Genomic DNA, 25,995 nt, shown 5'->3' with positions numbered 1-25,995 from the left:
GAACCAATAGGAAAAATTTCCTATTGTTGCCAGGTGCCGGCTGGCAGATCTCGGTGGGCGCTCCACCATTTTCTTCTCAGAAGAAGACGCAGCGGTTAGTACGAGGGCACGCAGGAGGGTCCAGGGACACAGGAGGTATCGGGGGGTGGGGGGAATGTATTTGGGACTGCATTTCTCTCTCTCCTCTGATGTGTGATCACATCAGAAAAGAGAGAAATTAAAAGGGAAATCGGACTTTTTTTTTTTTTTTGGCTGCCGTTAATGGCGGTCGCAGTACTGGGGTCGGTTAAAATGACCCGAATCATGTTCTCTGAGGTTTCTGCTATTCCCGGTAGCTGAGACCTCTGTGAAATTCCGACTCTGGAGGGCGCTACATACTTATTACTCAGCGCTGTTAAAAGCAGCGCTGAGGAATAAGTACTCTTAACTGCCACCGTGAAAAGGTATATCAGCTGTCATTAAGGGGTTAAAAATTGGGAAGGAGGGCGGGTCAGCAGCTCCCATTTGATTTCACACACAGGACCTGCAGCGCTGGCTCTCCCCCCTCATATACACAAACCTGGTACTATTTAATTTTTACCCATCGAATCAAGGTACGAACATCGGGCGGAACACTCATCTACCCCAGACACCACCACATGATTGGACAGCACCCCTACCAACCACTACCATGCCACTAATGCCTACATGCCTCCTAAAGATTTGGCAGGAAATCACTTTTCCCGCCAATTAACCCCTTCAGGAGAAGACACATGGCAAAATAATGCCATGTGTTCTCTTGAAGGGCCGGAGACCACGATTCTGTAGCAGTACTTGGGTGATTTTTAAGTTTCTTTAACAGTAAGGGTATGAGCACAGGGTCAGGAATTGGCAGCGCTTTGGACACAGGACATGTCCTCTGCATCCAAAGCGCTGCTGGCTTCTAAACGCAGGTGAATCCTCTGATTATTGAACGGTGCGGAATCCGCGTGTCCAATACATTAGTTAATATAGCAGTAGTTAAAATGAAAATATAAATAACTATAAGCAATTAATAACTAGCTGCTATAAAGGCTGAATGGCAGACCATTCGGTTTAGATAGAAGACCAAAGAACTGGATCAGTAATCATAAAGGATTGTATACACACAGGGTAGTAATCAATTATATAAATTCTTTATTATTAAAGTGGTATCATATCTATAATAATTTCATACAGATAATTAAAAAATAGTAACACTGCTACTAAGAAGTGTCAACACCACTGATATTTGAATAAAAATTTTATTTCATACACAAAGCCCTAAAAAATCCTGAACAATGTAGATCTACAATAGCCATAATAGTCCTCAAAGACATATGAAACAGACTAAAAAATTTTTTTTTTAATAAAAATGTGCAAAAAAAATTTTTTTTTATAAAAAGTGATAAAAAAAGCAAAATATATATACACACATAAAACTAATTTATTAATGTGCAATTTGATCAAAAAAGTGCTGCGTGCAATAATCCTCATAAACTAGCATATTGTGCCATAATATAAGTGAATGAAGCAAGTCTTCAGAGTCCCATACCACAATGAGGATACGATTGGACAAGAGAAAATTACATATAAATAAGGGCTAGATGAAATGAAAGTAAATCTTACCAAGATGAAGTTATGTAAGTGGCGTGGCACGTCCCCGACGCGTGTTTCGGAAGTTCAATGTGCAGAATCCAGAAGATTGCATATAGGATATTGGGCTTTGTATGATTTGAAAGCTCGAATTCTACGATATGGCTCGTCTGTGCCTTTTTGGGCTTTGAAGTTCTTGAGTTTGGCATTGCACCCTTCCAAACAAAGCAGGTGCACCTCCAGGCAATGTCTAAGTAAGATATGATGTTAATCATGAATATTGATTTCACCAGGTTGGTGCGGAGATGGCAGCATCGGAGACTGCGGAAGATGGGACGAGTGATTCTTCGGATTTGCCGCACAACATCTGTCAGTATACAGTAGGATTGACAAGCCACTCCCTTTTTTCTATTTTCCTTTGCTTTTATTATAACTACAGGGTTTAATTACCTGATAATTGCGTCTTCCGTTTTTAGCGGCTATAAATGGCCAGTTGGGTAGGACTTGGTCAAGGACAAATCTTTGTGTCCAAAGCACAACATACACAGTAGATGATTGTTGGTGGAACGATTTTTCTGCTGTAAGCCGTTTGGCTGACTCCCATACACAGCAGCGCTCGTTCGGCCGAGCATTCCTATGTTCTGAGAGACCATTCCCCAGACATATCTCTGGGATACAGTATGATGGGCGCCCTGAAATTTTACATGCCATGTCGATATTTTTTCCAACAATAAATTGTCCTAGGCTCCCATACACATTAGGCTGTCGACTGAACCAGCATATATTGTCTGGTTTGGCCGACATTAGTCAGTATGCAGGGCTCTGCTGTAGACTTGCTTTTGTGGAAACAGTTTGTATAGCCATTAATCTAAAGATGGAAGATTGTGAAGAGCGGGAGGAAATGACTGATCTGATGTCACTTGTAGACCGTTCCAGAACAACGTATATTGGCGCCCAGGGCGGATTGCATGTCCAATCTTGAATCAGTTGAGAACTGCATTAATTAAAAGCCAATTGGGAGAAAAAAAGCTCTTATCAGATGCAGTCAGAGCCCGAATGCATAACTAGTAGATCTAGTGACTCGGAGACTGAGAAGAAAATGAGAAGCTTCAAAAGGACCCAACCCTACATGTTGGTTTCCGCCCTCTGTACATTTAATGTCTAGCATTAGGCTAGGTGCCCACTTGCGGTTATTGTAGTCTCCTCTCGGGCATCTGTTTTCTGAAAGCCATTGGGGGAATGTTTGTGCTGTACAAGCTAGGTCTATACCAGGAAATATATGATTTTAGTTATTTTTTTTAACAATGGATTTTACAAGTGCAGAATTCATGCAGATATTTAATGGACAGTGATCTGCTATACTTTATGGGAGGAAATTGACAAGGGTATCTCTGTTAGTGGTTAGCCGCTAAAAGCAGAATAGTACTGAAATGACAACCTTAACTGTACTGTACCCCCACCACCACCACCATCTAGCTTTTTTTTTTTTTTTTCTTTTCTAAAAGCACAGGTCATGATATAAAAAAAAAAAAAAAAAAATTGCCACGCTATTGCAAACATTGTACTTAAAGTAATGTGTCATTTTAAAATGACTTACTGTTTAAGTTTTTTTGACAATCCTTTTTCAGGGGGTGGAAGTCAATGTTATTTTTATACATGGGTTTCTAAATTATTGGATGGCTCATTTAGCTCTGTACCTGGCTAATTCTTCTCTTTTCCATTAGGTCTATGAAATCACGTGATTAATAACTGATGACCTGAATTCCTCTAAGCTCTATGTAAAAATCAGGAAGGTTCTTTTCCCTGTATAGTTAATTAGTCACTGCAAAAGTCCCTGGCAGGGGGAAGGAGAGTGCAGCTGGGTCAGTAATTGAAGAGAGGAATAATAAATGTAGGGACAATAGACTTCCTTTTCTTCTTGGAGCAAAGAAAAAATAAGAATTAGCTGGGTAGAAAGGCAAAATGAGAAATTGTAAGTACACAGTGCTGTATAATATGATGACTGCAATACCGGTGTATTAAAGGATAAAAACTTTGCTGGAAATGCTTCTTTAAAGGGAATCTGTCACCCTATTTTTTTGCCTATCAGCTGCCGGCATCGACATCAGGGGCTTATCTACAGCATTCTGTAATGCTGTAGATAAGCCCCCGATGTAACCTGAAAGATAAGAAAAAGTTAGATTATACTCACCGGGGGGCGGTCCGGTCTTGGTCCGATGGGTGTCGTGGTCCGGCGCCTCCCTTCTTCTAATGGTGACGTCCTCTTCTTTGCTGCCTGTCGTGGCTCCGACGCAGGTGCACTGCTCTGCCCTGTTGAGGGCAGAGCAAAATACTGCAGTGCGCAGGCGCCGGACCTCTCCCGGCGCCTGCGCACTGCAGGACTCTGCTCTGCCCTCAACAGGGCAGAGCAGATTGTGCCTGCGCAGGAGCCACGACAGGCAGCATAGAGGATGTCATTGTATGAAGATGGGAGGTGCCGGACGGGACGGCGACACCCATCAGACTGGAGCGAACGCCGGGGTGAGTATAATATAACTTTTTTTTCTTGTCTTTCAGGTTACATCGGGGTCTTATCTACAGCATTACAGAATGCTGTAGATAAGCCCCTGATGTCGGGGTCGGCATCTGATAGGCGAAAAATAGGGTGACAGATTCCCTATAAGGACTTGGTAAAAACCTGGAAACCTTATTTAACAGATTTGTTACAGCCCTCTATTGATCTCTGCAGTTTTGACACCTGCAGAGACTTAAATGTTTGACCTTCATGCTGGAAGAATGTAAATAATTCCCTTTAAGGTGCAAGCTGACTCAATCCTGTCACATACCTCGTGGTCCTTTCTCTCATGTTCCTTTTTGTTTTGTTTTTTTCCCGTCTTAGCGGATGCTGATGCCTTCTGGATTCTTTGGGAGATGAAAATGAAGAAAAGACAGAGAAGTCCGTCTCTTCCAGATACTGTGACTGTACTCAGCACAGAGGAGGGAAGTAAAGTGTACATCGTGGGCACGGCTCACTTCAGTGACAGCAGTAAACAAGATGTAGTAAAGGTAACTGCTTCCCCATTTCTTGTTTTTTATTCTTAGTTCCAAGGACTCTCTCTTTTTGCTTTTATTTTTTTTATCTGAAAATTTCAGATAATCTTGTGACCCCCCCCCCCCCAATTCCACATGGCAGTAAAGTGGTCTTTGTTTTACTTAAGTGTTTGTAAGCCAACAATACATCCTTTTTAGTGAGAACATTTTATATAATGGATTAATTTGTGACTCTTCTGTGTTTTGGTCTCGGCCCTAATTTTGATTTTACAAATACTGATACATTATTCAGATGTTGACAAAATTGTTGATACCCTTCTGTTAACCCCTTAACCACCGATGCACATAAATGGCGGATTCTAAGGGGCCTTATTCCCTCTTTGTTATTTTAGAATTGCAATCGGGAATAAGAGAATAACGCTCTCCAGTCTTGGAAAATCTCTGGTGTTTCAGCTACCGGGGGCAGTTGAGACCTTGGAGAACACTATCAGGGCTTCTTCTTTCTTTTTCTTTCTTCTTTCATCTTTCTTCTTCTCGAATGTTTAGTGCACCTGCCAAGATCTACCAGTCGGCATGAATTTGTTTCAGACTTTTTATCACTGTGATAGACCTTATATAATTAAAGGCACAATGATTAGCAAATATGGCAGCATTTGTGCTGTGCCTCTTTGTGCATCTCCTTGATCATCCCCTTCCTCCCCTACAAGATATAAAATTATAGATATATAAAAAAACCTACCTTCTCACCCCCACTGGGGGTGGTCTTTGTTCCTTTTCATTCTCGGGTCCTTTACCAGAGGCCTGGGAGTTTGAGGATTCTACGCAGGATCTTAGTTGTTCCCAATTTTGCGCTTTTCTGGACAGAGCGTTCAGATGTTGCTCCTGGGATCTGTTGTAGCCATTCTTACAACTTAGGGGTCACTGCTCCAATTGCTCCTATCACCACTGGAATCACTGTTGCCTTCACCTTACACATCTTTTCCAGTTCTCCTTTGAGGCCATGGTATTTCTCCAGCTTCTCATATTCCTTCTTTCTGATGTTGCTGTCACTTGGCACTGCCACATCTATTGCCATTGCTGTTTTCTGATCCTTGTCTATCACAATGTATGGTTGGTTAGCCAACACCTGCTTATCCGTCTAGATCTTGAAGTCCCACAGGATTTTAGCCCTTTCATTCTCCTCCACTTTTTCTGGGGTCTCCCACCGCAGGTGTTCCTGTATACAATTCCCGTTATTTGGTTGTGGCGTTCGGTATACGCTATTCCTGCTTGCATTTTGATTCCTGCCGCTATGTGTTGGATGGTTTCACAGGTTTTTTTTGCACAGTCTGCACCTTGGGTCTTGTCTTGTGTGATAGATAATAATAATATAATAATCTTTACTTTTATATAGCGCTAGCATATTCAGCAGCGCTTTACAGTTTGCACACATTATCATCACTGTCCCCGATGGGGCTCACAATCTAAATTCCTTATCAGTATGTCTTTGGAATGTGGGAGGAAACCCACGCAAACACTGGGAGAACATACAAACTCCTTGCAGATGTTGTCCTTGGTGGGATTCGAATCCAGGACTCCAGTGCTGCAAGTAGATTCCTGCTTCCATGGATCTGGTACTTAGTGAGTGCTCTTGTGCCGCTATGATTAGTGCCTCGGTGCTGTCTGAGTCCAGCTTTCTCCAGCTATTGGTAGGATTTCTTCATGTCAGCCACCTCCATTATCTAGCGATGGTACATCCCATGCAGCGGCTTGTCGTGCCATGGCACTTCATGTTCCAATTCTTCCTTCCAGATCTGTTGTGGCTGCCTTAGGCATTCTCTCAGCATTTCATCGTTTGGTGCCATTTTTCTGATGTATATAATTTTATAATTATTTTTATAGGGTTAAGCATTTTTTTTTCAAATGTTAACCCCCTTAAAAAAATGACAATATGGGGATCTAATGTTATAAAGTGCTGTGTAGTACCTAAGAGTTTAAAATGCTCACTCTTGCCCGGGATAAAATCCTTGAGGAGCGTAATTTACAAAATGGGGTCATTTAGGTTGGTTTCTGTTTAGGCAACTTAAAGGTCCTGCAAATGTGATACGGCGCCTGCCATCTTTCAGACAAATGTGTCTTCCAACATTCAACACAACGTTTTGACTACACGTGGGGTATCTGGTAAGAAAGTGGTAACAGACCATGGGGTCCACTTTTTGGTGTTGCCTCTTGTCAAAGTGAAAAAATTGGGACTAAAGCAACATTTTAGAAGTAAAATGTTATTTATTTTTTTTCATTCCACTTTGCATTAATTCCTGTGTAGCACCTGAATTGTTAAAACATTTCCTGACTGCAATTTTGAAGTATTTAAGGGGGTAGACATATGGGAAATGTTATGTAGTAATTTTATTGTGCACCATGACTAACTGGTTTAAGGATATAAAGATTGCAAATTGCTTGTGTTTTTTTTTTTCCTTTTTTTTACAAAATTTTTGCCAAAATTGCAATATTTTCACAAATAAACAAAAGTCATACTGAACAAATTTTACCACTATCCTGAAGTTCCATATGTCGCGAAAAAACATTCTCAGTGGGAATCATTGAAGCATTCCAGAGTTTTTACCACATAAAGTGACAATAGTCAGAATTGTAAAATTTGGCCTCGTCATTGAGGTCAAAATTAGCTCGGACTCTAAGGGATTAAAGTTAGAAAAACTCAAAATGTTCACTGGAATAAAATGAAGCAGACCAAAGTCATTTTCAATTTAAATTTACTGAATATCAACTATTGAAAAGTTCTCACTGCTTTTAAATTGTGGTTAAAACGAAAAAATTAAAAGCTCCAGTTTTGTCTCCTCTGTCCAAAGGCCTTCTCCCAGAAGCTTTGTAGCTTGTCAATATACAGCTCTGGCAAAAATTAAGAGACCACTTCCAAATATTCAGTTTGTCTGATTTTTCTCTTTATAGGTATATTTTCGAGTAAAATGTAAATTGTTCTTTTAGTCTATAAACTTCTGACAACATGTCTCCGAATTTCCAAGCAATAAATTTGTTTTTCTTTTCTGAAAAGAAATGGTCAAAACTTAGAGGGAAAAAAAAAACCAAACACAGTGCTTTCAACACCTCAAATAATGCAAAGAAAACAAGTTCATAATCATTTAGAAACAATTTAGGTTCAGGTCTGGAGAATGGGCTGCCCATGACAGGGTTTTTATGTGGTGGTCTCTTAATTTTTGCCAGAGCTGTATATTTTTGCAAACTGCAGGTTTGACTTTTCCTGATTTTTGCTTTCCACGGTGGTTTCCTCTTTTGTCATTCGGGAAGTCCACTTTTGCAGTGATAGATGGGTCAGTCTTTGACTGATGTACCATGATCATTGAGTTCAAATCTAATCTTTCAAAGTTATTCTGGGCCCTTTGTTGGTATTCTTCAATTTTTTTCATCAATTTTCCTTTTGTGGCCATATCCAGGGTAGTTGGCTAAAGTCCCATAGACCTCAAACTCCTGAATAATATATTCACCTGTAATAACAGGAAAATGAAGCTGTTTGGTAATGGTATTATAACATGTACCTTTTAACATGTTTGTCTATAAATTCTCTCCAATCTCTTGAGGTAAGTTTCTCCTTCTCTTTCTCGATCCATGATCAGTGTGATATACCATGATATCAAACAGCACAGTGACTACTTTTCACCTTTTAAATAGGCAGAGTGATTGATTTACAAGTTTGTGAACACGTGATTCGAAATGGAAGTCACATTTTGTTTCACATGTCCCTGTGGTCAAATTATTTTCAATCTTTTCTTGAAGTAACCTTTTTGTCCAGGCCATTTTCATTAGTTTGGCATGTGGGGTGTTTTTTTTTTTTTTTTTCTTTGCTGTTGAACGACAAAAAGAAATGTCTGAATTCCATTAGTTTATATTCAGTAAATTTTAAATAAAATATTTTGTTAGTTTCACACTATTTGTCACCATTAAGGTCTTTCCTTTAACCGAAGGGTGAAATCTTATCTACTAGCCTGCGTTACAATGCATGCATTAATGGCTATTTCTAATTGTATAGTTTTGTATGTTACATCGAAGACTTTGCTTTTTTATCATACACCTTTTTTTTTTTTTTTTTTTTTTAGACCATACAAGAGGTGCAGCCAGATGTAGTGGTGGTTGAACTGTGTCAGTACAGAGTATCCATGTTAAAGATGGATGAAGAGACTTTACTCAAAGAAGCCAAAGAAATAAACTTGGAAAAACTTCACCAAGCAATTAAACAGGTATTTCTAAAAAATCAAGCATCCCTCATATCCATGTGACGTTTTCCCGCTCTTCGAAATGTAAAGGGTCGTGCACTCCTAAATGTAAAATAGTCTCTGTAATTCAAAGAATATAGAACCTGCTCTATCTTGAAGGTGAGCTCTCCTCTTCTCAGTATTTTTTTTTTTTAATGTCTGAGTTCTCTTGCAGTCTCTTAAATGGCTGTGTGTACATGGGTGCATAGCTTTCTGGTCACTTCTGTGGGAGTTATAAAAATACTTAGTTTTTAAACCAAAATTTTTGAGATGGCCATATCCCCTTTGAGGCCAACACATTAGTAAAATGTCAACCGAACTCTGAAGTACAAACCGAGCAAACAGCTAATGTGTATGTTGGTGTGTAGATTGTCCCATAGCAGCAGATGTTAAGGAGAAGGAAGAGACAACGGCTCTATGTACTGAGAGCACATGCATGTTCTGCCAACAGCTATTTGAATTGTATGGGCATCTTTAGAATTAGTAAGATGTTCAATTGCATCTTCTTGTAAGTATTTCTGAGCCATTTGCCGCCTTCCAAAAGTTTGCCTTCTCCAGGGGAATTGCTGCTCTCTGAAATGCTGTTTGTTTCCTTCTAAGGCTAAGTGCACACGTACCGGAACTCTCGCGGAAATTACCGCGAGAATTCCGGAATTCCAGTCCGCGGGAAAATCGCATTTTAAATTCCCGCGATTTTCCCGCGGAAAAACTAGCATTTTGCAAGCGTAATTAGCTTGCAAAATGCTAGCGTTCTCCAAGCGATCTGTAGCATCGCTTGGAGAACCGATTGACAGGTTGGTCACACTCGTCAAACATAGTGTTTGACAAGTGTGACCAACTTTTTACTACTGAGGCCGCCTATGCGGCATCAATAGTAAAAGATAGAATGTAAAAAAAAAAACAAAAAAAAACATTGTTATTCTTACCCTCCGACGTCCCGCGCATCCGTTCCCAGTAATCCTTTGCGAAAATGCCCGCGATGACGTCAGTTCTCGCGGGATCGCGGCGTCTCGCGGTAATTCGCGATGACGTCTCTCGAATGACCGCGAGACTTCGCGATCCCGTGAGAACTGACGCCATCGCGGGCATTTTCGCAGAGGACTACTGGGAACGAGAGCGTGAAGAGAGACGGGAAGGCTGCACGGGACGTTGGAGGGTAAGGCCTGTTTCACACTTCCGTTTTTTCAAATCCGTCAAAATCCGTTGTTTTCCGTAAAAAAACGGATCCGCCATTTTTTGCAGGATCCGTTTTTTTTGTCCCATAGACTTCCATTACGGTTACCGCGGATCCGTCAAAAAAACGGATCCGTTTTAAAAAAAACGGATCCGTTTGCATCAGTTTCCGTCAAAAAAACGGAAACGGATCCGTTTGGCGGACACAAAAACGGAAGTGTGAAACAGGCCTAAGAATAACAATATTTTTTATTTTTAAATTCTATGTTTTACAGGGATATGGTACCCAAAGCCCGGAGGACAGTCTCCTCTCCTCCGGACCGTGGGTACCATCCGCAAATGTTCAGCTTACTTTCCGCATGGTGTGCACAGCCACATGCGGAACAATGCATTCCTATGGGTGCGGGATCGCCGCGATTCCGCAAATTAATGAGCATGCTGCGGTTTTTACCGCGAAACGATTCCGCCGCGGTAAAAACCGCAGCATTAGCACAGCATTGCGGAATCCCATAGGAATGCATGGGATGCTTATTTTTCGCGTTTTCGCGGCAAAATCGCGCGGTTAAAACTGCCGCGGAAACGCGAAAAAAACGCCACTTGTGAACTCAGCCTAAATATTATACTTTTGTGTTGTGTGGTCTTGGTGTTATAGCTACTAAGGTTGAAGGTAGGAATGAAGGGGGTGAAATAAGTATTGAACTCGTTAACCATTTTCTAAGTAACTTTATTTCTATTGACATGAAATTTTCACCAGATGTCTGTAACAACCTATCCAATCCACACAGGTAAATAAATCAACCATGTATATCCATAAATCATGTGTAATAATAAGAAATGACACAGGAAAAAAGTATTGAACACGCTTACTGAAATTTATTTAGTGCTTCGTACCGAAGTCCTTTGTTGGTGATGACAGCATGGAGAAACTAGTTGCTTGCATTGCTAACGTGTGATGTTTGGCTCATTTTTCTCCTTCGCCTCATTGGGGGACACAGAACCATGGATGCTCTGCTGCCGCCACTAGAGGACACTAAGCAAATACACAAAGAAATTAACTCCTCCACAGTATACACCCTCTGCTGGCTCTATCCTGAACCAGTTCTTGCCTAGAGTCTGTAGAAGGCACTAGGGTCTGGCTTCAGACCCCATTTCATTATTTTATTTTTATTTTTTACCCAAAATCTTAAACAGGAAAGGGCGACGGAGCCTTTCAAGGTCCCGATCTCCCAAAACCATCAACAGGCGGCAACGCGGAGTGTCGTCTCCCCGTACCCCCTCCTGCAACCTCAATGCTAGGCCTGAGCTCTCCTTAGGGGCGACAGATGCCTTTAATGGGTCCGCTCTCCCCACACCATCAACAGATGGGAACATTGGGTGTCACCCCCATGTACCCCCTTCTGGAGCCTAGACTACAGCTGGACAAATGCCCTGCCTCCTATCCCGAAGGATTACTTCAGGTAGCATGCAGAGGCTTCCATCGGCATCCATGCAGCCCCACTATACCACCACTGCCAGAAAGTGGCTGATGCCTGGAGGCGAACAAGCCCACTCCACCTCCCTATCAAAGGGATGGTGGATTGAGGAGGATCTGCGTGGCCACGATCTCCAGCTTGGCCCACCTCACTGAGCACCCTGCTCTGCTTCACCGCACACCCGGCTCTGGTTCATGCCCTGTGAGTAGCGCAGCACCTGCTTTCGGCGGGGGGAGCTCCTTCTCATGGTCCTGTCAGGATGTTCGGGCCCCCAGGGGGATACGTGTACTGGCTACTAAAATCCTTTTCTCAGAGCCAATCATTGGGGGACACAGTACCCACCCTGTTGGCTTGTGGTTGTTTTTGACATATTGCACTTTTGTTGGCTATTTATGAGCTCCTACTGCTTTGGCATCGAACTGGTTCAGGCTAGAGCCAGCAGAGCGTGTATATTGTGGAGGAGGAGTTAATTTCTTTGTGTATCTGCTTAGTGTCCTCCTAGTGGCAGCAGCATAACACCCATGGTCCTGTGTCCCCCAATGATTAGCTCGGCGAAAAGGATTTTACGGTGAGTACTTACAAAAATCCATATTTCTACACAAACTCTTCAAATCCTGAAGGTTCTGTGGACTCCATCTATGAACGCTGAGCTTCAGTTCCTTCAATAAATGTTCTGTTTGACTGACTGACTGACTGACCTAGTCTAGAAGCTTTTTTTTTTTTTTTTTTTTTTTCTCCCCTCTATCGCCTCATTGGGGGACACAGGAAACCTTGGTGTATGCTACGCTGCCACTAGGAGGCTGACACTATGCAGAAAAAAGTTAGCGTATTGATGCGGCCTGGTCTAGTGCCTTTGATCATCTAACCACCCCCTGGTGTGCTGCCAAATTATCCCCAACCTCTCCCACAATCCCGCTCTCCTGACCCTGTAGTGTAGCCTATATAAGTAGTAGTTCCTAAGGGGAAGCACGCAGTGTGGGGTGCAGCACGCAAGCATCACAGAAGTTAAGCATCAAGAAAACGGCAGTTATACATGGCAGTTAATCAGGGCAGGAATCGGGTAACCCACACTTTGCTCTCCCCTTTAACCATGTGCTTTATTTCTATCCTCCTGTGTTGTCTTGCCATCCACATTCACCACCCCATCCCCCCTCTTTCACGACTCATATACATCAGCCCCTCTATACTTTTCTCCCATGTACAGCTCCCATGCACTCCTCACCTTCCTGAGAAACCTCAGCCCATCTTGCCCAAACACATCGCAGAAAAAAAACTCTTACAATTCCAACAACTATTTGCTCTTTATCTTCCTACTGATTTCAGGGGACATCTCCCCCAACCCTGGTCCACCATCCCCCAACCTCAACCCCTACCCTACCTCATATCGAAACCATAATAATCTTATTAATTTTACTTGCACTCCCTTATCTCCATCTTTTAATTGTGCCCTCTGGAATCCACGGTCTGTTTGTAACAAGCTTCCTTTCCTGCACAACTACTTTCTGAACAACTCTCTTAATCTGTTGGCCCTCACTGAAACCTGGATTCAGGATTCTGACACTGTCTCTCCTGCTACCATTTCCTGTGGTGGCTTACAATTTTATCATTCCCCGAGACCCACAAACAGACATGGTGGTGGAGTCGGCATACTCCTGTCCCCACAGTGCACTTTCCAGGTCATCCCCCCAGTTCCATCACTCTCATTCCCTTCTTTTGAGGTCCACACCATCAGGCTCTTCCGTCCCCTCTCCCTCAGAGTAGCGGTCAAATACCGGCCCCAAGGCTTACCCACCCACTTCCTTGACCACTTTTCAGCCTGGCTGCCGCACTTCATGTCCTTCCTCTGCACTTCCAACCCTTATCCTGGGAGACTTCAACATCCCCATTAACAGCCCTACTTCCACATCTGCATCCCAGCTTCTATCACGAACTACCTCTCTAGGCCTCTCGCTGCTTTCAAACTCTGAGACACACAAGGACGGTAACACCCTTGATCTGGTCTTCGTCCGGCTCTGTTCAATCTCCCACCTAAATAACTCACCGCTTCCACTCTCTGACCACAACATTCCCTCCTTCACGCTCACAAATCCTCGCCCACCCCAGCTCACTCCTACCTACCACACATTCAGAAATCTACAAGCCATTAACCCACAGACACTTTAAAAAAAAAAATCCTAGCAGCGGTGGTGGCAGCGGGCTGAGAGACGCGGCCCCGTGTGCAGAGCGAAGCCTGCGCTGCCCGACGCAAGTGCTCCAAGCCCCGGAAGTAATGAATGAACGTCCGGGGAATGATGGCTGAGACAGGTCGCCCACAAGCGCAACTGCGCAGGCGCGATGGAGCCCGGAGGACTTCAGGGTCAGAGGAGGAAAAAAAAAAAAGCCCCATTTAAGCAGATGCCGCAGAGCAGGGGCGATGAATCATGTCATCGCCAGGAGACGCGCACACTCCAGCAGGCGACTCTGCAGGGGGCAGTACTTCCTGGGACCGCGCTGCCAAGGGATCCACGGATACCGCTTGTAGGAATGACGAATCAAGATCCAGGACTGGGTCTCAGCCATCTGATCCGGTACCATAAGCTTCATGGGTGAGTGCGCAAAGATATACTCTGCTTATTAAGCTGACACCCTCCTTTTTTCCTTTTCTCTTGCTATGTCTCCCCCTCTTCTTAGATGAAGAAAAAAGAAAAATCTAAACACAAAGAATGCGCTTTATGCGCCCAACGTCTCCCTGACTCCTACCCCAAAAAGCTCTGTAAACAGTGCACTAGGGAGACTAATTATGGTCCGTATGTCTTTTGAGGACACTGCGGCTCCCTGTCTAGAGAGGAGCTACAGGCTATCGCCCGTGCTAGTACTCCCTCAAACTAGGAGCAAAAACAAGTGACCCTCAGCTCAGATTCAGAGGAGGAACAAGAGATAGTCTCAGACTCCTCACTCACGTCATCATCATCAGAGATTGAGGGACGATCATGTTTTCCCCTGGATAGCGTTTATAACTTGGTCAAATCAGTAAGAAACACTATGGGGTGTGAGGAGACAAAGGGCGCCCAAACCACACAAGGCATAATGTTTGTGGGTTTGGCAGAGAGAAAAAGGAGAGCCTTTCCAGTAATACCGGCAATTAAGGCCCTAATAAAGAGAGAATGGGAAAAACATGATCAAAGAAGTTTTCTCCCATCGGCCTCAAAAAGGAAATATCCATTTAGCGACGATGAGCTACTAAAATGGACAAAGGTTCCAAAAGTTGACGCTGCGGTAGCCTCCACCTCTAAACAATCTAATCTTCCTGTAGAGGATGCGGGCTTACTGTCCGACCCACTAGACCGGAAAGCAGAGTCGTCATTAAAAAGGTCTTGGGAGACAGCTACGGGCATTTTTAAGCCAGCAGTGGCTAGCACATGCACCGCCAGGTCAATGCTCGTATGGATTGACCAATTGGATCAACAAATCGAGCAGAAGGTGTCCAGGGAAAAACTATGAGCAGCTATTCCATTAATTAGAGGAGCAGCAGCCTTCATGGCCGATGTATCGGCAGACACCCTACAACTAGCAGCAAGATCGGCGGGTCTTGTTAACAGCGCCAGGCGGGCACTATGGATGAAAAGCTGGAAGGAGGACGCACAATCAAAATCTAAGATCTGCGCGATCCCATGCGAGGGTGAGTTTCTGTTTGGGAAAGCCCTAGACGACATACTTGCCAAAGAAAGGAAAAAGGCTGTTCCTGATTCTTCTATCCCTTTCTACAGGAGAACCTTTAAAAGGCGACCGTTCGGGAAAAGGAGACAAACGGATAGATCAACTAGATGGCCCGCAAAGGAGGAGAAGCAAAAGGGTAGCATGTTTAGGGGTTCAACATTCCGAAAAGAAAACAAATACTGAACAATCAGGCCCTCCAGTAGGGGGTAGATTGAAATTCTTTTTTTCAAAATGGGAAGCGTTAACTTCAAGCCCGTGGATTCTTAATATAATCAAGGAAGGAATAAAATTAGAATTCCTTCATATTCCCCACGACTCATTTATTATAACCCACCTTAACTAAGCAATACAGCAAAAAGCCCTCGAAATGTAAATTAGGAGTCTATTATCCAAGGGGGTCTTAGTAGAAGTCCCAGAGGTACAAGAGGGTAGAGGGTTCTACTCTCCTTTATTTTTAGTTCCCAAACCCGATGGTACGTTTAGAACCATCATAAATCTAAAAAAGCTTAATAAGTTTATTAAAATTTTTTAAAATGGAATCAATCAGATCTAACATTAAACATCTCTTTCCAAACTATGTAATGGCGGGAATTGACCTGAAAGATGCTTACTATCATCTCCCTATTCATGATAGATACCAAAGGAACCTAAGGGTCGCAGTGGCATTCGAAGGCAGGATCCGTCACTTCCAGTATACGGCCATGCCCTTCGGTCTGTCTACAGCGCCACGAATCTTCACCAAAGTGATGTTGGAGGTGATGGCCTATCTTCGTCAGAAAGACACACTTAATCGTGCCTTGACGACTTCTTAGTTATCGGGAACTCGATCACCCAATGTTCTAGACGTGTTGCTGATACGGTATCATCTTTGCAGGGTCTAGGCTGGATCATCAACATCCAGAAATCCAGACTGGTCCCTCTCTCTCTCTCCAGATGTTTTTAGGGTTCCAGTTAGACTCTACGACCCAGAGATGTCTACTCCCTCAGGTAAAGATTACGCTTATAAGAAATCAGGTTGAGGAAGCAATGGACAGACCATGCATGTCCCTGCGAGAGGCAATGTCGCTATTGGGGTCACTCACTCCTTGTGGCATATCACATCCGCACACTGCAACATCAGATCCTCCAAGAGGACAGAAGACACGGCGGTCACCTCGAGAACAAGATAACCCTATCTCAGGAAGTCTTGACTTCTCTAGAATGGTGGCTAGATAGTAATCATTTATCCATGGGAGTTCCATGGGTAATATTACCATCCCATATCCTAACCACTGACGCTAGCCCCCATGGATGGGGAGCCCATATGGGGAATAGCTTCTGTCAGGGAAGGTGGAGTAGGGAGGAACTGCAGTACTCATCCAATTTAAAGGAACTAACAGCAGTACATTATGCTTTACGTCATTTTCTCCCACAGCTCCAGCAGAGGCATGTCAGGATCTTATCGGACAACACCACCACAGTGGCGTATGTAAACAGCCTGGGAGGCACTCGATCAGAGACTCTGGTGTCTTCTGCAGCAAGAATCTTAACCTTAGCCGAAAATTATTTGTTGTCCCTTTCTGCCCTTCATATCAAGGGAAAGAACAACCAAGAAGCAGACTTCTTAAGCCGACACATACTTCGGCAAGGAGAGTGGCGCCTCAATCACCAAATTTTCAAGGACATAGTAGCCCTATGGGGACAACCTCAAGTGGATCTCTTTGCTACGAAAGAGAACAGACAAGTAAAAACATTTGCCTCCCTGTCCCCGTCAGATCATCCAGACATACTGGACGCCCTCCAGGCCTCATGGAAATTCAACCTAGCATATGCCTTCCCTCCGATGATCCTTCTAACACAGGTCATTCGGAAGATCAGAGAGGACAGGGCGGGGGTAATTTTAATAGCACCTTTTTGGCCCAAGAGACCGTGGTTCTCATGGCTACGAACCATGTCTGTGTCAGATCCTTGGGTTCTCCCTTCGATTCCCAACCTACTCTCCCAAGGCCCTTTTTTCCACCCCCAAGTGGACAGCTTACACTTGACGGCGTGGAATTTGAAAGGCAGCTACTAAAAACAAGAGGGTTTTCCGAAGCGCTAATCGCTACGCTCCTACAGAGCAGGAAACAGTCCATTACTCGGATTTATACGAGAATATGGAAAAAATTTCTGCAATTCCATTCAGCCCCCTCATACCACAGAAATCCCGATAGTTCCTATCTTGGAATTTCTACAAAAAGGGAAAGATTTAGGTCTGGCAGTAAATACGCTGAAGGTCCGTGTCCGCATTAGGGGCACTTTATGGCCAAATATAGCAGGGAATAAGTGGGTGTCACGATTTATCACAGCTTGTGAACGAACGACCCCTGTTCACATACCTGCAATCCCTCCGTGGGACTTAAACTTGGTCTTAGACGCCCTAACGGAAGCCCCCTTTGAACCAATAGGCACGATACCTCTAAAATACCGGTCACTCAAGACGGCCCTCTTAGTAGCTCTAACGTCTGCCAGGAGAGTTAGCGACATCCAGGCCTTATCCATAGATCCACCCTTTTTCCAGACATACCAGGATAGGTTGATATTGAAACCAGACCCCTCATACCTTCCTAAGGTATCAACAAAATTCCATAGATCTCAAGAAATACTCCTCTCGACCTTCTTTAGTGATCCCTCCACTCCTGAAGAACAGAAATTCCACACCTTGGACGTTAGAAGAACTGTCTTAGAATACATTGAGAGATCCATGAGCTGGAGACAGTGTAGGGCTTTGTTCATATCTTTTCAGGACTGTAAAAAGGGGTACGGCGTCACGAAGAGCACCTTATCCGGGTGGATCAGGGATGCCATCCGATTAGCCTACTCTGCAAGAAGTGAAGACCCTCTGGAAAATATCAGAGCACATTCTACCAGAGCAATGGCATCCTCCTGGGCCGAGAGGGGAGACGTCCCAATCGAAACCATATGTAAGGCAGCAATTTGGTTAACCCCTTCTACCTTCTATAATCACTATAGACTTGACCTCTCATCAACGTCTGACCTAAGCTTTGGCACGGTGGTCCCACCCAGGTGATGGTCTCTGGAATCTCTCCAGTGGGTGCTGTGGTGGCGAAGGGTAAAAAGTCGGATTACTTACCGGTAATGCTCTTTTAATGAGTCCACGACAGCACCCGCTCACTTCCCTCCCTATCAAGATATCAATAACCATAAATACACCACAGATTAAAGTCTATCTCCTAAAAGTAAATAAGAAAAACTTAGAAATGCAAGAACATTGCCTAACTCTTGGCGGTCCTCCTGATACTCTGAAATACAACTGAGGAGGAAAGGCGGACCGCCCCCTTTTATCTCTCTGTAGGGTTTCCTGTTCCAATGGGGCGGATCCGATACCTTCAGTGGGTGCTGTCGTGGACTCATTAAAAGAGCATTACCGGTAAGTAGTCTGGCTTTTTTCCTGTTCTAATATGGCTGTTCATCACTACAATGACACTCTTAGAAGCACCCTTGACCAAGTAGCTCCCCTCACCCTCAGAACCTCCAAGCACAGAATAAAACAGCCCTGGCTCACATCGCAAACTCAACTTCTCCAGCGATGCTCTAGGAGTGCTGAACGCCTATGGAGAAAAACCCGCACACCAGAAGACTTCATCCACTTCAAATTTATGTTAAGAACCTATAACGCTGCCCTTCACCTCGCCAAACAGACCTACTTCACCACCCTGATCTCCTCACTAGCCAACAACCCCAAGAAACTTTTTGACACTTTTCACTTCCTCCTCAGGCCCAAAGCACAAGCCCCTATCCTTCTTCAAACACGCCATCGTTACTCCATTGCTAAAGACACCCGCTCGTGACCCATCCTGCACAAACAACTACAGACCAGTCTCTAATCTCCCCTTCATCTCTAAACTTTTGGAGCACCTAGTTTACTCCCGCCTTACCCGTTACCTCTCCACTCACTCTCTTTTAGACCCTTCACAGTCCGGCTTCCGCCCCCTACATTCAACTGAAACTGCACTCAAAGTGACCAATGACCTTCTGACAGCAAACCGTAACGGTGACCACTCTCTGCTCATTCTTCTTGACCTATCTGCAGCTTTCGACACTGTTGACCACCATCTCCTACTCTCTAGGCTCCAGTCACTAGGCATTAAGGACACTGCTCTCCCCTGGTTCTCTTCCTATCTCTCTTACCGCTCTTTCAGTGTTTTGTTCTCTGGCTCCACGTCATCTCCTCTTTCTCTTGCTGTCAGGGTACCTCAGGGCTCAGTCCTTGGCCCCCTTCTTTTCTCTCTCTACACGGCCCCAATTGGACAGACCATCAGCAGATTTGGCTTTCAGTACCATCTTTATGCTGATGACACACAACTATATATGTCTTCCCCCGACCTTACCCCCGCTGTACTACAGAACGCCAGTGACTGTCTGTCCGCAGTCTCCAACATCATGTCCGCTCTCTCTCTGAAACTCAACCTCTCCAAACCTGAACTTCTTCTGCTCCCACCATCTACTAACCTCCCTAAATCTGACATTTCCCTCTCCGTGGGTGGTACCACAATAAAACCCCAGCAGCAGGCGCACTGTCTGTGTGTTATGTTTGACATCAATCTCTCCTTCACATCCCATATACAATCTCTTGCCGCTTACACCTAAAGAACATCTCTAGAATCCGCCCTTTTCTCAACATGGAAACAACAAAAACCCTCACTGTAGCATTGATCCACTCCCGCCTGGATTACTGCAACGCTCTATTAACTGACTTCCCAGTCACTCGACTATCCCCTCTCCAGTCCATACTTAATGCAGCAGCCAGGGTCATCTATCTGAATAATCGGTACTCGGACACTTCCGCTCTTTGCCAGTCCTTACATTGGCTGCCCATTCATTATAGGATCCAATTCAAAGTACTTGTTCTCACCCACAAAGCTCTCCAAAATGCAGCACCCCCCTACATCTCCTCCCTCATTTCTGGCCATCGGCCTAACCGACCCTCTGCAAGCGACTTTCGACTAACCTCTGCACTAATCCGTACCTCCCATTCCCAACTCCAAGACTTCTCCCATGCTGTTCCTATCCTCTGGAATGCTCTACCCCTAGAAATCATGACTATCCACAACTTGCATAGTTTCAGGCGCTCCCTCAAAACACATTTGTTCAGAGCGGCCTATCACGTTCACTAATCAAAGTCATTCTATGTGTAAGTGTGCATGTGTAGCCCATTCACTATCTCCATCCATCCCTCACTCCCTCAAGATGGCTGGACCATCATTGTAAATACACTATTGTAAATACACACCTGTACTTTGTATCTCCCTCACCTCATTGTAGATTGTAAGCGCTCATGAGCAGGATTGTCTTATTTTGCTTTAATTATTGTATTGTTGGACTAAAAGGGATAAACGGGCACCATCCACAATATATACTCAGGTGGGATCACCTAGTGCATATAAATAAATTAACACAGTAGCAAATTAAGAGAAAAGTATATGCACACAAATGGGGATCACCATACACTAATATAGTCAAAAATCAAATTTATTATAGTGAACACAACAAGCAAACACTTAGTTTAAAAACAATTAAAATGTCTGAACTCACAGACATACATAGACAAACAAAAATAATGGGTCATGTTAATAGACAGTTAAATACTGTGGGCCCCAGAATTAACCATTTAATCAAATAACAAATATCTACTGAATTTCAATATCTGGGATCTAACACCACAGGTTAACAATCCCAATCTTATTCATTGTCATAATATCATGGTGTTAATACAAATATACCAGAATATCTACATATCAAGTCCTATAGGGATACAGGAAAGATGTATATCTTTGTACCGTGTTAGCCAGTAGATAGAAAAATATTCAGGATTGAGAGTCCTCAGTGGTTGATACCTTTTAATGGCTAACTGAAAAGATGGTAACACATTGCAAGCTTTCGAGACTACTCAGGTCTCTTCATCTAGCCTGATGAAGAGACCTGAGCAGTCTCGAAAGCTTGCAATGTGTTACCATCTTTTCAGTTAGCCATTAAAAGGTATCAACTACTGAGGACTCTCAGTCCTATAGGGAAACACTGTGATTGCATAAGAGATACACAGGCAAAATAAATGCCATGTGTATGCATCAAATTCTCAACATGTTACCACTAAATCAAATACAAGAAAATAGGGACAACATAGCCCCTTTCCCTAACATGATATCACCTGGTTTCTGAGGACAAGCAGACCAATGGTTAAATTGTATGGGACCCCCAAACCCACGCGTATCGACACTATGAAGTGTCTTTCTCAAGGTCATTGTAGTGCTCTGTTAGAGTCCTTAGTATAAATACACAGCAAATTGATAGTAACTCTTACCAGCTGAGCATCTTTTTGATGCGGAGGAAACAAATCAGTCATGGGCTTAGTGAGACAGCGTTCTATGCCATTGCGCAGGTGCCTGAATATACCGGCGGAAGTTTCAACATGAATGATGAATCAAATATCGCACACAAGTTGTTCTGTGTGTGAACACACCTCTATTGTTTAACATCAGTTCCCTCGTTGCCCAGTCGCCTGGATTTAATGGTCACAAATCCAGTCACAGTCTCTCAAGAGACCCAGCACACCTTCATCCTTCAATGCACAGGCACCTGGACTTAATATCTTAAAATAGCCGCACTAGAAATGGTGCACTAATGCGAAAACGCATCTATAGAGAGTTCCATGTCTCTGACGCAAATAGCAGTGCAACATATCATCATAACCCATATAAGCTTTTTGTAAGACTAATCTTATCAACTTTAAAGTGATGAATCCCATATCGCACATAAGTTGTTCTGTGTGTGAACACACCTCTATTAATTAACATCAGTTCCCTCATAGCCCAGTTGCCTGGGTTTAATGATCACAAATCCAGTCACAGCACTACATGTCAAAATAGCACATATAGGCCACCTTGACATGCAAAGGTAATATGGCACATAAGATGTTATGTGTGTGAACACTAGGGTGACCGGATCTCATATGGGGGGGGAAAAAATGTCAGAATCTTGTTCGTCTGGACCCCACAAAACGATTCCCCTTTCCAGATATTGAGAGAGCCAAAATTTGAGCTCGATCAAACGACGTTAACCCGTGCCGCTTGTCGCTCAAAGTTTGAAAAAATCCAAATTGAGGTATTTTAAGATTTAGGTATTTTGCATAGTCTGTTAGACTATAAAGAATGTGACCACAACATTGCAGAAATAGCCCTGACCAAATTTTCGAACCATTTGTGGTATTTGAATGCAGAGTTGGTGGGATTATCGTTTTTTGATCCCACCATTACAGACAATGAAAAGTTGTTAATGGCTAATAAATTGCTCAGTAGCACAGATGAACCATCAGAGAAAGCTAACCTACATGAGTTGATAATTTTACATAGTTATCTAATCTATTCTAGAGCTTTTGTTAAAGTAGTTTTTGAAACGTCAGAATATAATGCTCGGCATTTGCTTACAACTTGCAGGACATATTGCTTTTGTTCTTCATCTTTTGTCAGAAGGTCGTTAAAGTCGGTTACTTCCTACCTCTTTTAATTTTTCTTTCCTAACTTTTGGATTTACAACCCTAGCGTGCTCTGATGGTTCATCTGTGCTACTGAGCAATTTATTAGCCATTAACAACTTTTCATTGTCTGTAATGGTGGGATCAAAAAAACGATAATCCCACCAACTCTGCATTCAAATACCACAAATGGTTCGAAAATTTGGTCAGGACTATTTCTGCAATGTTGTTGTCACATTCTTTATAGTCTAACAGACTATGCAAAATACCTAAATCTTAAAATACCTCAATTTGGATTTTTTCAAACTTTGAGCGACGAGCGGCACGGGTTAACGTCATTTGATCGAGCTCAAATTTTGGCTCTCTCAATATCTGGAAAGAGGAATCGTTTTGTGGGGTCCAGACGGACAAAATTGCGTCATCGATTATTTGCGGTCACCCTAGTGAACACACCTCTATTATCTTGTCCAAAAAAAATATTTTCTTTTCTTTCCCTTTTTCTTTTTTTTTTTTTTTTTTTTTTTTTTTTTTTCTTCTTGAGATATGGGGATCCTTTTCTTCCTTTTTTTTTTTTTTTTTTTGACTACACTTCATAGGAGGCAAATTTTGTCCTAGATATCAAGTCCTGGTTTCTGAGTGACACTATATATAATATATATATATATAATATAATATCTCTAATCTAATATGGAAAAACTGTTTGGATATATTTTGCACTTTGAATGTTTCTGTGCCAGGATTTGGAGGGATATAGGGTCTCCTATGGATGCGTCATCGCACTTGGGCGATGTTTTCAGAGTAGTGAGTGCAAGCAATTGCACTAACTCCTGGCAGCACAGCCAGGCGCTTGTGCATCGAGAATTGATGCCTAGTAAGGGCACATCAACGTAACCGAAATAGTACTTATTTTAAACAACGGAGGTGTGTTCATACACATAACAACTCATGTGTTTCACTTGAGTTGTTGGTTTGGTGTGTCAAAGTGGATAAAAATAGTTTTATAAAAGCTCATATGTGTCACTTTGATATGTAGCACTGTGATTAGACCTGTGCCAGGATACAGAGTGACATGGGACTCTCTATACATGCGCTATTGCATTAGTGCGTTGCCTCTAGTGAGGCTATTGTGAGGTATTAAGCTCGGGCACCTGCGCAATGCAAAGATTTTAAACAATAGAGGTGTGTTCACACATATAACATCTCATGTGTCATGTTAAGGATTGAAAATTTTTTTTTTTTTTTTTTTGCCATAGTTCCTTCGTATGTTAAGGTGGCTTATTTGTGCTATTTTGACATGTAGTGCTGTGACTGGATTTGTGACCATTAAACCCAGGCGACTGGGCAAAGAGGGAACTGATGTTGAATAATAGAGGTGTGTTCACACACAGAACAACTTATGTGCGATATTTGATTCATTACTTTAAAGTCGATAAGATTTGTCTTATAAAAGCCTATATGGGTTATTTTGATATGTTGCACTGTTATTTGCATCAGAGATATGGAACTTTCTATATTTGTGTTTCGCCAGGATGCAGAGTGACGTGGGACTTTCTAGATATGCGCTATAGCATTAATGCGTTGTCTTCAGTGAGACCTTTGTGATGTATAAAGTTTAGGCACCTGCGCAATGAGAGAACCAAAGATCTATTCAAAACAATATAGGTGTGTTCACACACATAACATCTTATGTGCAATGTTACCTTTGTATGTTATAGTGGTCTACATGTGCTATTTTGACATTATTTAACCTAATAAAGATAAGAGGAAGGGAAAGGAAGGAAAAAAGAAAGGAAAGTCTCTCTCTCTCTCTCTCTCTCTCTCTCTCTCTCTCTCTCTCTCTCTCTCTCTCTCTCTCTCTCTCTCTCTCTCTCTCTCTCTCTCTCTCGTGTTTCCTTTCAGTTTCCTCATTTTCAGGATCCATCTGAAAACGGATCCTGTGCCATCCGTTCACATCAGTTGAGAACGGATCCGCTTGTCCGCCTTTTTGGCGGATTTAAACTTAAGTGTGAAAGAGGCCTTATAAAAAGCTTATATGGGTTATGATGATATGTTGCACTGCTATTTGCGTCAGAGACATGGAACTCTCTATAGATGCGTTTTCGCATTAGTGCACCATTTCTAGTGCGGCTATTTTAAGATATTAAGTCCAGGTGCCTGTGCATTTAAGGACAAAGGTGTGCTGGGTCTCTTGAGAGACTGTGACTGGATTTGTGACCATTAAATCCAGGCGACTGGGCAACGAGGGAACTGATGTTAAACAATAGAGGTGTGTTCACACACAGAACAACTTGTGTGCGATATTTGATTCATCATTCATGTTGAAACTTCCGCCGGTATATTCAGGCACCTGCGCAATGGAACGCTGTCTCACTAAGCCCATGACTGATTTGTTTCCTCCGCATCAAAAAGACGCTCAGCTGGTAAGAGTTACTATCAATTTGCTGTGTATTTATACTAAGGACTCTAACAGAGCACTACACTGACCTTGAGAAAGACACTTCATAGTGTCGATACGCGTGGGTTTGGGGGTCCCATACAATTTAACCATTGGTCTGCTTGTCCTCAGAAACCAGGTGATATCATGTTAGGGAAAGGGGCTATGTTGTCCCTATTTTCTTGTATTTGATTTAGTGGTAACATGTTGAGAATTTGATGCATACACATGGCATTTATTTTGCCTGTGTATCTCTTATGCAATCACAGTGTTTCCCTATAGGACTTGATATGTAGATATTCTGGTATATTTGTATTAACACCATGATATTATGACAATGAATAAGACTGGGATTGTTAACCTGTGGTGTTGGATCCCAGATATTGAAATTCAGTAGATATTTGTTATTTGATTAAATGGTTAATTCTGGGGCCCACAGTATTTAACTGTCTATTAACATGACCCATTGTTTTTGTTTGTCTATGTATGTCTGTGAGTTCAGACATTTTAATTGTTTTTAAACTAAGTGTTTGCTTGTTGAATTATTGTATTGTTAACGTTGTTACTTATGACTTGTGTTTTGAAACTGTTAAACTGTAAAGCGCTGCGGAATATGTTGGCGCTATATAAATAAAGATTATTATTCGCTCCTCCTCCGCAGTATACACCTCACCGACCAACCCTAGGATATTCAGTTTTCGCTTAGTGTCAGTAGGAGGTAGACACAGATTTTTCACTTTACCCATATCTACCTCAGTGTGCGTCGTTCCTTTTCAGGTACCCAGAGGGATACATAGTGAACAGTCACTGCTGTACTCCCAC

General features: G+C 42.9%; 1 protein-coding gene across 4 annotated transcripts in view; it reads left to right on the top strand.

The window, feature by feature from the left end:
• Positions 1-25,995, top strand: part of TRABD (TraB domain containing) — a 143,189-nt gene that overhangs the window by 42,633 nt on the left and 74,561 nt on the right. For all 4 annotated transcript variants that reach the window (XM_073573450.1, XM_073573449.1, XM_073573453.1 and 1 more), the window contains exons 3-5: positions 1,887-1,962; positions 4,472-4,638; positions 8,733-8,873. In XM_073573450.1, coding sequence (XP_073429551.1) covers positions 1,887-1,962; positions 4,472-4,638; positions 8,733-8,873 — 384 coding nt within the window. The remainder of the gene's footprint in view (positions 1-1,886; positions 1,963-4,471; positions 4,639-8,732; positions 8,874-25,995) is intronic.

Source organism: Dendrobates tinctorius, unplaced genomic scaffold (genome assembly GCF_039654945.1).
Source record: "Dendrobates tinctorius isolate UK_male_01 unplaced genomic scaffold, ASM3965494v1 ptg000035l, whole genome shotgun sequence".
In the NCBI taxonomy this organism is placed as follows: domain Eukaryota; kingdom Metazoa; phylum Chordata; class Amphibia; order Anura; family Dendrobatidae; genus Dendrobates; species Dendrobates tinctorius.
Note: the sequence above shows the minus strand (reverse complement) of the source record. Positions and strands in the feature narration are given on the sequence as shown.